This window comes from Hippocampus bargibanti, linkage group LG09 (assembly GCF_051943395.1).
Source record: "Hippocampus bargibanti isolate YZ-2025 linkage group LG09, ASM5194339v1, whole genome shotgun sequence".
In the NCBI taxonomy this organism is placed as follows: Eukaryota; Metazoa; Chordata; class Actinopteri; order Syngnathiformes; family Syngnathidae; genus Hippocampus; species Hippocampus bargibanti.
In genome coordinates, this window is record NC_142742.1 from 13285766 (window position 1) to 13301975 (window position 16210).

At 40.1% G+C, this 16210-nt stretch overlaps 1 protein-coding gene across 1 annotated transcript in view; it reads left to right on the forward strand.

Moving 5' to 3' along the window:
* Nucleotides 1-16210, forward strand: part of ltk (leukocyte receptor tyrosine kinase) — a 68069-nt gene that overhangs the window by 23498 nt on the left and 28361 nt on the right. Inside the window, exons 5-15 of the mRNA XM_089004697.1 lie at nt 1321-1457; nt 1714-1857; nt 4324-4473; nt 5269-5369; nt 5451-5611; nt 10159-10253; nt 12001-12072; nt 12275-12449; nt 13865-14015; nt 14485-14607; nt 15259-15415. Of these exons, the coding sequence (XP_088860823.1) occupies nt 1321-1457; nt 1714-1857; nt 4324-4473; nt 5269-5369; nt 5451-5611; nt 10159-10253; nt 12001-12072; nt 12275-12449; nt 13865-14015; nt 14485-14607; nt 15259-15415 (1466 nt within the window). The remainder of the gene's footprint in view (nt 1-1320; nt 1458-1713; nt 1858-4323; nt 4474-5268; nt 5370-5450; nt 5612-10158; nt 10254-12000; nt 12073-12274; nt 12450-13864; nt 14016-14484; nt 14608-15258; nt 15416-16210) is intronic.

The following is a 16210-nucleotide window of genomic DNA, read 5'->3' on the forward strand; positions in this document are numbered from 1 at the left end:
TACTGGCTCATAAGGTCATGAGGAGCAATATTCCTAGTGGCTGGGTGGAAACGGAATTCAATGTGGGTATAAGGGCGAGGGGTTATTGTTTCGTAGATGAGAACAGGTATTTTATTGATTTAATGTCATGGGGCAGCCATCTCAAGGGCAGATGAAAGCTGAGCTTTCTCTCAAAATGGACTATGGAAATTAATGTATGTAATCTTTCTGGACAGAAGAAGGGTGGGTGGGCATATACAATAAGTTTGTACAAGGGTGTGGGTCAGTGTCTGCACGACTGGAATCAACAAGTCTGATGTGCACAAACAAACACTCAATGTAAACCTGTCAGTCAAGTTTTAGGTGTGTATCACACTATTGAATGAATACTTCAACTACCTCCTATGATGAGCATAAGTGGGGCAATTGTGATAACTCCTAGTTTGTGTTGTAGTTGGTGGTTGGATTCAAAAAGTACTTATTGGTCAGTGTACATGGCCTTCCTAAAGACTTCTGTTTTTAACGCTCTGTCATCTTTTATAATTACTTTACAATCCAAAAAGGCTCGTTGGTTGTCTTTCATGTCCTCGCGAGTAAATTTAATATTGATATCTAGAGTTGAGGTGATCTGTGAAGGATTGAATTTCTTGTTTTTCTGTACCACCACCTCTGGACAGTAGGGATATATATATATATATATATATATATATATATATATATATATATATATATATATATAGGGCCAGAGCTACCAGCAACATTTTTGTTCGCTGAAGAAGCCTCTTGGTTGAGAAGCGAAACGTCCGACATAATCAAAGAAGTACAGATGACTCCCAACCAAATCTGACCGTATTGTCCAATTTGTAGCAGCAGGGAACAGTGCACTGTCCACAGTTGTGATCATCCGAGCATTTTTGTGCATGTAGCCATCCCAGAACCTGATTTTTATTTATTTATTTATTTATTTATTTTTTCACGTTGTGAGAATTAGCTGAATGTAGGACCCCAAAGCAGACATCCAAACAAGAAGAGATAAACAAGATTTTATTGAAGAAAGCACTATAAAAAAGCGACAAAAAGATACAAAAAGATAGAAACGAACTAAAACAGATTTGTCATATCCTTAGATTGATGTTGCTCATCTCAAAATAATAGAATATTTAATAGATGAGTAAAGATCAGTTTTATTATGAGCACTGTTTGATAATAAAATAAGAGGTACTATTAGTTTCACTCTTTCAGTGGATAATCTTACTTCCTTTTTCTTTACTTCTTCCTTAAATGATTGTCTTTTGTTGTGATTTTGTGTAACATTTGTAAAAAATTTAATACATTTTGCAGGACGGAGTGGGAAACTGTGGAGACTGACATAGGCCCTGTACATCAGCCCTTTCAGGTGACTCTGAGCTACGCTGGATGTTTGCAGGGCGGAACAACTGTGGCGCTTGACTCACTGCACTTCGTTGACTGTCAGTCAGGTGAGTCCATAGACTCATCAAGGCTATATGTGAGCGCAGAGTACCCCCCTCCCCCACACGGAGACAATAGACTTTCACGTGTAATGTTCAAATCAAAAGTGGAAGTTCCCCTGTTATACTCTATACAATCGTTTGATTGTGTAGAGCAAGAAGGCAAATCAGTAAATGCATACAAGAAAAAACAATTTTTGATTTTCTTTCTGGATGTTTTTTTCTATCTGGATGTGTGATTTTTCTCTTGTCTGTCCTGGCTAAGATGAAGACGATGAGGTCATCCCACCGGATGTGGACTGTGGCGATAGTTTCTACTGTGAACAATCTGAGTATTGCATTGAGCGAAATTATGTGTGTGATTTCCACACGGACTGCCCTTTCGGAGAAGACGAGGGCTTCATCTGTGGTAAGGATTATTTGGCAGTGATAACATGAGCATCCATTTGTAATTCCCGACATGCATTTGGGGGAAGTGCTTGGCCCTCCCCATGTGCCCCAAACCTCAAATGGTATCCATAGTCAAAAATTTTGTCACAATCAAGAAAAACAGTGAATACTTTCCTGTAAATCTCAATTATGCATTTGTTTCTATTCATTCATTCCCTGCCAGACGTGCAAAAATATGTCCACTCCATCGCCAGGGTTTTTGTCATTGTCACCTGAATTCCAGGACCCACAGAATATTAAGTTTTAGGACACAATAAACATTCAATACTGCGTGAGAAACCATAGACTCCCTTCTTTCATCAGAAAGAGACAGTTAATTCCTAAATTATATGGGTCTGTAGTGATCTTGAAATGAGGGTGGCTGTCCAAAATATAATGCAATGCATATATGTTTATATAGCGCTTAAACGATAGCTAAAGCTGGAACAAAGCGCTAACATGGAAAAAGGTAAATGCTGCCCCCTTGTGGAAAAGAACAAACATTGCCAAAGGCCATGGCCAGCGCTTTATCGGCACCCGAGCATGAAAAAAACAAAACCCGAACAAATTCGGGAATGGCGCTCTACGTCATATTTTTCATTCCCGAATAAATTTGTGAATTGCAGTGAATGAGTTAATACAATCAACAAACCTAACAAAGGAGGTGAATGGAAGCTTGCAGTGGACATAAAAAGTCGACATGCCCCAATAGTGTAAGGCTTGTGTGCTGGTGCAAAGCGAGGGGAACAATACTGATAAGACCTCAAATGAATACCAACCTGGTCCCAAAACACTTTAGGGGGAATAAACAAGGCTTGTTACTTTTTAATTACTGTTTAATTAAAATTTAAGAAATGGCTGATGCTGGAGCAGCATGAGGCTGATTACCAACTTATGTGATTTAGTGTAAGATACAAAGATATAGTATGCAAATTATACCTAGTTTTAACTCATTCACTGTCATTCCCGACTTTATTCAGGAATTGAAAAAATGACATGGAGCGCCATTCCCAAATTTGTTCGGGTTGTGTTTTTTTTTTTTTTAAGGGGGTGTTTTTCCCTTCTACAAGGGGGGAGCATTTGCCTTTTGTCCAGTCGCCCCCACTTGCACCTCATGGCACTCCAGAACCAAATAAGCTAGAAATGCACTTGAAAGAAGAGAGTCTAAGGTTTGTAACACTGTATTGAATGTTTATGTAGTCCTGAAAGTCAATATTCTGTGACTTCTGGAATGTGAGTGACACACTGGAGTGGACACATTTATGCACGTCTGGCAGTGAGTGAGTTCATAGCTAATGATAGCATTTCATATATTTGTTTTTTTTTCCAATAGTCTCATTTTTTTTGTCTTCATTCCTCATTGCCTGTCAGCTTCACAGTCACCTACACACTGATGCGCACGCACATGCACACGCACACACACACACACACACACACACACACACACACACACACACACACACACACACACACACACACACACACACACACACACAAAAACACACACACTGATAACATCCGCTAAGATGCTCTGAATAATAAAATAATTTGATTAGCTGAGTCATGTCACGTTGGAGTTGTTTGCTGTGCACATGATTGGTCTGTGTGATTGCTTCACAGACAATTTTGCCATCGTAATGAACAAAAAGCTGCCCGAAAGTTGCATCAGGAGAAAAACGTTGGCTCAAATCATCTAATAATTGGTCTTGCTGAAGGTGGTCTTTTGAGGCTTCAAAGCTACCTGCTGTGTTTTGGCAATTCATGCAAGTGCCCAAAACCCAACCACTTTCATCATTACCGATTGAAATGAGCATTTGGAATCAATTGAATTTTACTGTTTACCCTTCAGGATAACAATGTGAGGAAGGATTGAATTGAATGGCTGCTGTATTTTTTGTGAGGGCTGTGTACTTCCCCGTTAAAATGTTGACAATGCCATTAAATGATCTTGTGCTCATATACACAGCCACAATGAAAATGAAGCAAAACATTTCAACTGTGGATGAAATGAAGACTTTCAATGTTAGTTTAAGAGGTTTCACAGAAATTTATTTTTAGGAACTGCACCATTTTTATACAGAGGGTTTGGATTAAATATAACCATAATTTGTAATCCTGGGAAGTAGTCATTGGGTGCCTCCTGAAGCCTACTACCCATACTTATATCTTCCGTTGAAGCGGAAAGTCATCACAGGCAGTCAGCTCTTGATTGCTTTAATTCCATTGTGGTGAGGTGCAAACACAGTCATAAAAACTGATGACGACAATTGCCGTAGTCGTATCAATAACAAGATCCCTGAAGCATTTCATGTGTCCTGATTCTAAATTTACAACACACTCATCGCTTTCCACTGGGAAATTAGCATGAGGTAGGAATGGTGTTCTTGGTCGCAGCTGCAGTCTTTTGTTTCAATGAGTTTTAATGACAATCTGCTGTCTTGCTCAGGTTCAATGCCGTTTGGCACACACTGCTCATTTGAGCAGGACGCTTGCGGTTGGTCCATGTCCAAGCAGCAATCGGCTTGGAGGAGGGTGGCCGGTGAGGAGCTGCTGCAGAGAGAAGACATGCCCGGCCTTACCCTGAGCAGCACGCCCGGTAAGCAATACGTGCGAGGGGCATATTGACACCAAGTACTTGTTTTGACGATGCTCCTGACATTCGAAATATCAATGTTCCAAACACCACGAATTTGCTTGCTGAGCCTCCTAAAAATATGTCTTCCCACTTACAATACAATACAACACATATTGATTTATATCGAGCTTTAACAACAGCTGAAGCTGTAACAAAGCACTTAACATGGACAACTATCATATACAGGAAATAAAGCAGTCACAAAGATAATAGAAAGCACAAGGGAGTGAAACCAAGATCCAGTCAGAATCATGCTGAGTCGAATGCCAAAGAGTACAAGTGAGTTTTGAGATTGGTTTTAAAGATGCGAGGGGGCTTGTCAAATGTTCAGTCACAGGTCATTCCATATAGTGGAACGAGCAACAGAAAAGGCTTGATCCCCTCTGAGCCTCCGTTTAGTTTTTGGCACATCTAATAATTAGACTGTGAAAGCTCTGAGTAGTATGACAATGAGGTTAAAATCTTTGCGAAAGAAAATAGATGGTTTGAAGGGGGAGTAAAGGTATAAGGTGCACTGGTTTATAAGGCGCACCCCTAATGAATCGTGTATTTTCAAACTTTTTCCATATATAAGGCACACCGGACTATAAGACGCACCTTCCATGAATGAAAAAACTTTTCAAAATATAATATATGAATCTATAATTTTTTTTTAATTTTCGATTTTCAGTTTTTCTACTCCTGTGTTGTAATGATGCACAAAAGATACATTTTGACTCAATCCTTTATGTTATTTTGTTTATTGTCTATCGCCAGGACATTTTTTGTTTCTGGAGATAAGGGAGACACATATGCTGCACATAGCATCTGTTGAGAGCGCCTTTTTCCCTCCTCCTGTCGCTAACAGAACTTGCCAGGTAACCCGACTTGTACTTTTACTTCCCTGTCATACACAATAAATGTCAACTCCTTGTTTGAAATGACATTTCTTTGTGCAGATGCGTTTCTCTTTTTATCTGTTTGGCTCCTTCAATGGCTCCCTGGCAGTGGCTGTCGAGGAAAATGGGACATCCATAGCATCAGTGATCTGGGAGGGACATGGTCAGTGGAAAGATGACTGGGAGGATGTTGTCCTGCAGCTGACAGACATTCATCACTGGTACTTTATTCATACACAAGACACTTTATATTGAGTATTTCTCAAATGGCGGTGAGCATTTTGTTGCTTTGCACTCTTATAGCATATTTGTAGATGCCCAAAAAAATATGCTGGACCTCTTGAGCTCCAAAAACTGTTTCTGATTACTTTTAATGTGGTGGATAGTCAATAGTCCATTGTCGTTAAGGAATACACATGATCAGCAGCATCTACTCAGATTGCTTTTTGGGAGCGATGGGTTTTATCAGGGCCTGCAAGGCCTACTCTGTTTGCCTAATCTGAAGCACAAAGTTACATTTACAACCGTCATTTTAACCTTTGCGATGACCATTTTGTGTTTGGGAGCCTTTTACTTAGCAAGTTCCTTGTTCTGTAGCCACAAAGGGACATAAGCCTTCTTATGCTGGTCCCAAGCCCGGATAAATACAGAAGGTTGTGTCAGGAAGGGCATCCGACGTAAAAGCTTGGCCAAAACAAACATGCGGATCAAACCTCTAAAGATGCCTAAAGGAAAAGAAGATTTTAACCTTTGCTTCATAGAACTGTAGTTCTTTGAATTTGCTTGTAAGATTTCATATTTTCCTCAGAGTGCCAGTTCGCCGGGCCACAATAAAATCAGCATTTACCAATGCTTGATGATTGGTCGAACCATGCCAAGTTCAACTCGCAAAATACATCTGAAGGAATCATATGGAGCATGTTTAGGATACTTACAGGGTCAAACAGACCAAAACAGAGAATGAAGCTTGTTGCCTTTCACATTTTTAAAAAAAAATCTGTCATTAACTCATTCACTGCCAGACATATGCAAAAATGTTTCCACTCCAATGCCAGGGTTCTTGTCATTTTCACTCAAATTCCAGGACCCACAGAATATTGAGTTTTAGGACTACATAAACATACAATACAGTGTTAGAAACCTTAGATTCTCTTCTTTCATCAGAAAAAAATGAGTTAATTTCTAATTCTGTATATTCTATATGGATCTGGAATAATATGAGGTGCAAATGGGGGCGGCTGTACAAAAGCCAAATGCTGCCCCCCCCCCCCCGTGGAAGGGAAAAACATTTGTAGACCAGGTCTGACCAGCGCTTTATCGACACCCCCCGCAAGAAAAACCAAAACCCAAACAAATTTGGGAATGGCGCTCCATGTGATATTTTCTATTCCCGAATAAATTCGAGAATGGGAGTGAATGAGTAATTCCTTGGCATTACCCAGGTTGACTCTGCACTGCACAGATATTCTCACTGCTGGTGTTTGATAGCCAATGTATCTTGAATCTTTTAGCTTATGTCAGGGACTTACAGTAGTTGCATTGAAGCATAGAAGAGAAAGAAGTTCCTCCACCCTGCTAAGGATCCACATCACATTCATCTTAACTTGATTTCAACTCTTTTCTTCACGGTTCTTTGTGCGCCACTGCAGATATTGTGCCATTTGTCTCGTTTTTGTTGGGGATTTTGTTTTTCGCATGTGATGACATGCGATCACATGTGATATCCTGTTAACTTATAAAATCTTATTGACTTTTAATTCGATGCAATGTGTGTCTTATCATACTCACACAAATGTTTTTCTGTGTTATGTCTGATTGTCTCTGATCTAGAATGCTGATGAGTTCTAATTTTATGCCAGGACTGTTAGCAGTTGTTTTTTTCCAGTACTTTTTCATGAAATCACTCCGGCTCAGAAGCGTTGGCTTTTCATGCTTCACACTGCTGGTCACTGTGCCGCTTTCAAGCCGCTCTGCCGCCTCGTTGGCTTATGAATTCTGTAAACACAGATGAGCTCTGATCCTGGTTCGTTGAACCACTCTAGACTCTGCGGCTCCATTGAAATCCGAGCAGTCCATAACAAACCAAAGCCTGTGTCCACTGAAATAATTCACTCCGCTCAACCGGAATACTGCAAAGCAAAACACAAGTAGAACACGGACCGGCTGAATGTTTCTGACCAAATCCGAAAAGACTGTTGTCACCACGATCAGGGCAATGTTAATGAGGCCAGAAATACCTGTCACAACCTACATGTCCTATTTAAAACCAATGACTCTTTTCTTAACCTTTCTGAACCTGTTTGCATATGAAATATGCAATATGCATATGCTCTAAAATGCTCTAAAATGCTCTAAAATTTGCAATAGTTTGCTCCATTGTTTTCATGAGTAAGGTTTCTACAGTTAGGGATCTCACTTCATCCAATAGTTGATCCCTCTGACCGCTTTTGTTTTGGCTGTTTCATATGAGTTTGTTCCTCCTTATTTTTAGAAAGATATTTTATCTAGTTTAGAATAGTCGGTTCTGCTTAACACGAACAGCAGTCTACTTTCTGGTAATAACCCCTAAAGTTTTATACTACTACTACTACTACTACTACTACTACTACTACTACTACTAATAATAATAATAATAATAATAATAATAATAATTATTATTATTTTAGATACATTTCCACGCTAACATTATGGCAGTGACTTAATTTGAGTTAAATTGATATTCAGTTGATGCAACCAGGCAGAAAGCACTAAATGTTGGTACAGTACTTGTCTCTGCACAGCTGACATATGGAGTTCCACCGCGTTCAATTTCAGGGCCCCTGCTTTTCACTTTGTATTTATTGAAAGCTTTGTACTTCCTTCCGTTCCTATGGTGATTGTAAGTCAGGTTTTTACAGTACTGTATACCTCTATTAAAAAGAGAGATTCCATTTTCATAATCTCTGGATGGTTGACATATCAAGGCAAGTTCTGCTTTTTTCCCTATTAGCTATGGGCACTGCCAAAGTACAAGCACTTACACAATGGCATAATCAAACAGTAAAGTTATTATTTTAGTGTCAGACAGTTTTCCCTCAGAAATCTCCAATTGATGTTCACCTCTTAACAGTGGTTCTTAACATTGTTAGAGGTACTGGACCCAACCAGTTCATATGCGCGTTCACCAATGGCGGAACGTGGATTTCATCGATCGGCCTTCAGTAGTGCTACATCTAAAATCTGTATAAAAAATGAATGAATGTAAATCTCCAACCAAATCAATTTATTTCCTCCTTCAGCATAATCATTGTTGACCTTCAAGAAGACGTTGGTACCTTGTGGGTTATCAACTCAAAATGTGATTGGTTTGAGCAACAATTTGATGGACACATTTGATGCGGCAGGGCCCACAGAACTGATTGTGAAGGCGACCAGGTTGATTTCTGACCCTGGTAACAAATGGCTAAAATGTGATTGGTTAAATGCTTAGATACGAAAACACACATCTGGAAGCAGGGGAAAAGTAATGAAGTGAAGCTGAAAGACAATTTGGAATTATTTCATAAAAGTTAATGGACAAAATATAATTAACATCAGTCCGTGATTCTGATATTTTTAGTCCAGCAGAGAAGGCTGGGAGGGCCTTGACGGTCCGCCAGTGACGTTCACCCTTCATTTGTGATTGTTTTTTAAAGATTCCAGACATTGAAACGAAACAACATATTTATTAAAAACAGCAAAAAGTAAATAAAATCAGATGGCCCAAAAATAGTTTTTAGAGATTGTATGACGTAGTATCAGCACAGTCTTGCGGTGACGACTGAGAGAACGAAATTTCCCACAGCACTGTTAGGACAAGCAATGTAATGTGATCATATGCAGCTAGTGATGGCCAAGTCATAACTGAAGTGAAGGCATGTCATAACTAATTGACATTATGAGTAGGGTGTGTCCTAACCTCCATGTCACAGGCTCCATCGAACCCCCGAGAATAATTCAATCGATCCCAGGTTAAGAACCACTGACCTCACAGATACCTCAAATAGGAGACCGTGCATGTGTCTCCTATTTGACCTGCTTCCACTGGCTGCCATTGTACTTAAACTTTTATTTTAAGAGTCTTGTGTTTGTTTTCAATCTTTAAATGGTCCCCTAATTACCTCTGAGTCCCGCCTTCGTTATGCTTTTTGTTTAAAGGCAGCTGAGGTGGTAATATAGATGTTTCACTGCTGCTCCTCAGGGTACCAAATTCTAAGCGGAAGCTCAGATGTGATCTACCTTTTTCTGTTGCTACCTTACTGTGCTCCCAGTGGGCCTGGCCGTGCCTTGTATGAAAATAGTCATATTATTTGTTATTATAATTTTTTTAACTTTATGTTACTTGCGGGTTGAGTGAATGCTGGCGCATGTGGCTGCCGCTGCTCACCCGCAGAAAAAATATCCTATGACTGTAAAGTGTCCTTGAGAGTTTTGAAAGGCGCTTATAAATTATTATTATTATTATTATTATTATTATTATTGGTGTGTTCATTATGGTGGAAACACAATACAGTAAGCGCACTCACATTATCATTTCTATTCCTTGCCTTTCAAGTTTCATGTTGTTTGTTTTGGTTTCATTGTTTTGCTTTGCTACTGTTTTTAACTGTGGTTTTAAATTGTTTCATATTTTGTTGACATTTTCTTCATGTACAGCATATAAAAATATCGGAAGGACTTCACTGAAGTGCATTTAAAACAATAATTATCTAATCCTATACCCACACATGTTGAACGTGATTTTGTGCAGGTTCCGTATTCAGGTGACAGCTGTTTGGCTCCAAGGCTCCCGTGCTGATGTCGCCCTGGATGACATTGCTCTCGGGGCAACCTGCTTTGACACAGGTGAAAAAGAGACGTCATTCTAGGCCTCCACTTGTTCCACAAACTCATTAACCAGGGGTCGGGAACCTTTTTGACTAAGAGAGCCATAAAAGTGAAATATTTAGAAATGTTTTTCAGCGAGAGCCACACGCACGCGCGCGTGCACATACAAGCACGCGCGCGCACATACAAACGCTCGCGCGCGCGCACACACACGCGAACGCGCGGCCACTTTTCAACAAAATATCAGAATGTATTATTTAAAATAACTTTGTGATAGTACTCACCGTTAACATGAATGGTTTTCCGTTCCTCGTGTTTGGTAAAAATCCAGGAAAACGATCGGAATGAAATTCAATTTGCCGGTCCAGAGGCGAAGTTACTGCTAGCTAGCCTGCACACGGCTCATAAGCTTCCACACTTGCTATCTGCAATCTACTTCTCGCTGAAGTACAAGTTTGTATGTCGATGCTAACGTTAACATGGGGCTTGTTAAAATGTCACTGACATTCGACTGTTTCATCGATGGTATTGTTTCATTGCAAATTAGAATCAGAACATTTTCTCTCCTCTAATGCTCCGGTGCATTCAGGCTGAAGTGCACAAGTTGGGCTCATTTAAAGGGGCGTTTACCTTTTTCAACATGACGGCCACTATCATCCAATCAACATGGTGCTTTCGGCCATTCTAGGTCAGGGTCATCCAATCAAAATTGCGCTTTCCGCCAACTGCAGCCCCAACGGGAAATGAACGACGAAAAAAACGACAATATGTATTATAATATGTAATATTTATCGGCGAGCCATATGCAATCATCAAAAGAGCCATATATGGCTCCAATGGCTCGCAATAGGTTCCCGACCCCTGTCATTAACATAATTACTATTCGCACCCTTACTGCCCCATGCTCAGTTCCAACCCCCCAAAGCAAAATATTAGTGTTGAAAGAATCTGAACCAAATTCAACAGAATTAATTGTTCTTTAACCGTCACTGACATGCACAGCTTCCACGAATAGCCACTAGCATGGCTGTCAATGGAGTTCCCGTATTTTCCGTACGATAAGGCGTTTTGGAGACAACGGGCCTGTTTTGAAACTGTTTTCATATATAAGCCGCATCACATTACAAGGGGCATGAAATAGCATCATGCAGCCACTAGATGGACCCATGCCAAAGGTAATACAAAACAATACATCTTTATATACCGCTTTCAGAATTGGCTGCGGCTGTAATGAAGTGCTTTACAGAACATTTGAAATAGTACTTTCAAACTGATCTATTGTGTTTGTTTTGTTAATGCACCAATGCTCATATAGCAGCTACGCTATCCATCCATCCATCCATCCATCCATTATCCGTACCGCTTATTCTTCATTAGGGTGGCAGGGGGTGCCATTGCCTATCCCAGCCATCTTCAGGCACTAGGCGGGGGACACAATGAATTGGTTGCCACAATTTTAAAATATATTTTTTCCTCTCGTATTTCGCAAGCTATGGCCCAGTGAGAGAACTCTTGCCTCATAGCATTGCAATTCTGACGGTGGACACGTGTAACGGTGCATCAGCTCATCAGACAATTTATATTCACTTTGGTGTCAAGCTACACTGAATGATATAGTGAGCTGTTTGTAATATTTTGCTCCCCTTGGGCTGAAACGGCACGCTCATTCAATTTAGTGTTATTAGTTTCTTGTGGGGGTTGAAAAAAGATTGGATGTGTGAGTCTTCACCTTCAACGACACCCTTCCCTCCCTGTCTCATCTCAGATCTAAACTCTATCCAGCCAATGGCCGACCTGAGGGATTACTTTAGCCCCCTCGCAGAGCCTTCATTTTCAGGTGATTTTTCCCTAACTATGTTCTGCGTCATTTCTAATCCATTATGAAGGACAAATCTAATAATCGTAAACTTAATTGTTTAGCTACTGTGTCTTGTGATGCATGAAGCCTCCAAAGCTGTTAATCTATTCTACTTTAAAACCCATCTTCCAAGTGCCTTCTGGAACTTTCTTATCTCTTTCCCCCCCCCAACGTCTTCTAGAAATGTCTCTGAGGACTTGGTTTTTTAACTCGTGCGGTGCCAGCGGTCCATATGGTCCGACCCAGGCCCAGTGTGACAGCACCTACAGGAACAAAAATGTCAACGTCACTGTGGGGAAGGAAGGAGCTTTAAAGGGAGTGCAAATCTGGAGGGTCCCTGCCACCAACAGATACCTGTAAGTCACATGGTGATTGATGCTCTAATAATGTGATTCTCATGTAAGGTGGCATGGCACCAGTTTTCATCAGCAGGTGCTGTGGGAGATTTACAATTCAATTCATTTATAACACAATTGCAAATATAGCATGTAGGTGTTAATTTATTTACATGTATGTCTGTGACATCTCATGACAGGCAGACTAATGAAATGCTTTTCTGTTAGCTGGCAGAAGGTACGATAAACCTTTGTGTGCACCTGTTGTTGTTCATACAAAATAATATGCCCTGGTCTCCTGGGAGAATATTATCTGTGTTCAATTAGACAAGGCAGCATTTCGCATCGGGAAAGTCAATTAGTCAGCAAAATGTGATGAGTCAATCATCAGTATTTCTTCTTTTTATGATATTTTGGTTTGAGGAGAGGTTTTGAATATAGAATGAGTGTCGTGACTTCATAGTGATTGGGCTGTAATAGCAGGTTTTGTCCTGGAACATGGACAATAAATGAATGTGCGGGACTATAACACCTAGCTATGAATGAGCAATTGTGAGCTCGCTGTTCGGCTTTCCATATGTGCCACAAATGTCAAGTCCCGAATAAACCTGGCGGAATAAATCCTTTGCCCGGAAACTATAATAACTATTCTTAAAAAGTCGTGTGTTTTTTTTTTTTTTGACTACTGGAGGAACAACTGGAATAGGCTTAAAGGACAACCGACGTCACCGGACAAGTTGTGTCCAAAATGTGTAAAATGGCTTCAAATGACTTCTACTGAGCGTATTTTACAAAGATTCCACCGCATATAGCTATCTTACCTTTTAAGACTTGCGCTGAATATTCAGCGCAAGTCTTTTGATTCACTCGCAATGTTTTGATTCACTCGCAATGCTCGACGTCTTGGCGTGACGTCACGAACTGGGGGCGGGACATTCTGAAAATGCCCAATTCGCAGCTCAATTTTTTGCAGATTTTGGACACTTTAAGTCATTTTTATTGGTGTTTTGCATTTGACTAAAAATATCATACTGCGTGTTTTGGGTATTTTAGATGCTATAAAACGTTTTTCTGGTGTCAGTTAAAAAACAAAAAAGTGACGTCGGTTGTCCTTTAACTGGCTGTTAAATTTAACTACTGTACACTATATTCTTTTTGTTGAAAACCTGGTTACATTTAATCAACTACTAACAAGACATTAATCCTTTCAGGGACAGTGATTACTACAGTGGTTACAGGATGCAGGAAGGGTTAAACTGAACACATAAATGGTACTTTCATTCATTTGAAAGTGAAAAGTTGATTTGAGATTCAAATATTTTTGATCAGTCAATGTGGTGAAAGAACAAATCAAACTTGTACATCAAACCATCACTGTACTTTGCACCACTTCCCACCAGAGGCAAAAAACATGTTTGCATTATTCCTTCATTCAGGATCTCGGCTTACGGCGCCGCGGGAGGGAATGGAGCCAAAAACCACAACCAGCGCAACCATGGAATCTTCATATCAGCTGTGTTCCCTCTTGAGAAAGGGGAATTACTTTACATCTTAGTGGGCCATCAGGGAGAGGATGCGTGCCCGGGGGTTAGTGTCGCTCACAGCCAAATCAATATACCATATTTTCCGGTGTATAAGGCGCATCCAAAAGCCTTCTTTTTCTTCCAAAGATGACCCTGCACCTTATGTGCAGGTGCGCCTTATATTTGAAGTAATATTGCACCACAGCAGGTCTCGCAACTACAGCCACCGACTCCATTTTCCCCTTTGAAGAAGTAGTGCATAAGCCCAGCCTTTAGAGTAGTGCCTTAAAATGTGGTGTGCCTTATATTTGGAAAAGTTATGTCATTGAAGGTGCGCCTTATACTCCGGTGCACGTTATATATGGAAAAAAATTGAAAATACACCATTCATTGGGGGTGCGCATTATACTGCGGTCCACCTAATACACTGGAAAATACGGTACTTGAGTGGAGAAAAGTGAAGAAAAAAAACGACAAAAGCATCACCTGTGCTCCAATAAATGTCCTGAGTGTCCTCTTTTCTTTTGATGCAGAGAAATGCCCAAACCCAGAAAATCTGCCTTGGAGAGTCATCTGTGATTGACACCAGGGGGGAGGCTGGTACAGAGTGGTCTGGAGGGGGAGGCGGAGGAGGGGGCGCTACCTTCATCTTTAAGGTGCAGTCACACAGATGACTTGCATGAACATTTCCATAAGCTTAACAAAAAGAGTTATCCTCATTTCTGCTTTGAGGACATTTCAAATTTGTTGGAAAGGTGAAATTATTTCCCCATTTTTTGGGGTGTTTGAAATAGTACATATAACCTTCCACATTTCTCAACAAATTAAAGCTATCCAAACTTCCAATGTTTATCAAAACTCAGGTACTATTTTATGCATTTCATAAAGACCAGTACACTTAGTTACAGCTGGACAATCTATTGGCATCCGATGTAATTTTAATTTAACAAAATACTGTACTGTGTCGGGGTATCACCCTGAAAGAGGTATCAAAAATGGTTATTGATTACATCCTGATAAACAACCATAGAATGGGTAAATTATGAATCGAACCACATCTCAGTATGAGGCAGATTAGTTCTATACCATCCGGGCCTTCATTTTCTAATCTGCTCATTAGGCTCACAGAAGCTTGTCAGACAGGGCATAGTTTTATTCCGGTACCAGAAAATCTGCATGTTAAATGAATTCCACATGAGCAGTGGCAATCAAAATTGAGCATAAATATCTTTGTTAAATTGAAATTGGGTGATTTTCACGTGAGTAGATGAAAATGCCCAATGATTGAGATGGTCCTGTTTTAACAGATGGAGGGCGATGAGCTGGTTCCCCTGCTGATTGCGGCCGGCGCGGGAGGCAATGCCTACATGGAAGACCCTGAATCCAGTCTGGATCAGAAACCACTGGAGCAGTTTGAGAACAACACCACAACACCCAGCACCAATGGCCAAAGTGGTGCCGCAGGTAAGATGATGGCTGCGATAGAAAAACAATCCATAAGTCTTCATATCATTTAGCATCTGCATCCATTCTACCCGGGTTCTGAAATGCCAGTTTGAATAACTCTGACTGTAATGTTTTCCTTCCTCCTCGCTTGGAGAATCAATGGAAATCAAATCAGGTTTTCACTTCAGCTGCTGCTTATGCACAGTTAGCTCGAGGTTTGTGGTTTTATTGACGTTTCCCATAAGGATAGTAAACATTTACACACCGTTCAGTGTAAATTACTTGCACTACAGTAGTTATTTTTCAATTATTCCATTTTTTGACCATTTCGGGTTGCTTGCAAAAAAGTTGTCCATTTCAGGGTCAAGCAACAATTTCCTCTATTAATTAAATGTCAAAATGGGCCAAATTCAACCTGAACAATGTGTTTCAGGTAAATGTTTCAGGCACTATGAGAGAGGTATTGTAAAACTATTTATTTATTATTGTCTGTAAAAAATCAAAAGTACACAGGAATACATAACGCACAATGCAACAGCAATGTCAGGAACCCAAACATCCCCAATGTATTCCACCGCTCACCTTTTGTGTATGTATGTATGTATGTATGTATGTATGTATGTATGTATGTATGTATGTATGTATGTATGTATGTATGTATGTATGTATGTATGTATGTATGTATGTATGTATGTATGTATGTATGTATGTGTGTATGTGTGTGTGTATGTGTGTATGTATGTATGTATGTATGTATGTATGTATGTAGATATACAGTAAAGTCTCGTTATATCGATATTTAAGGGAGTCCGA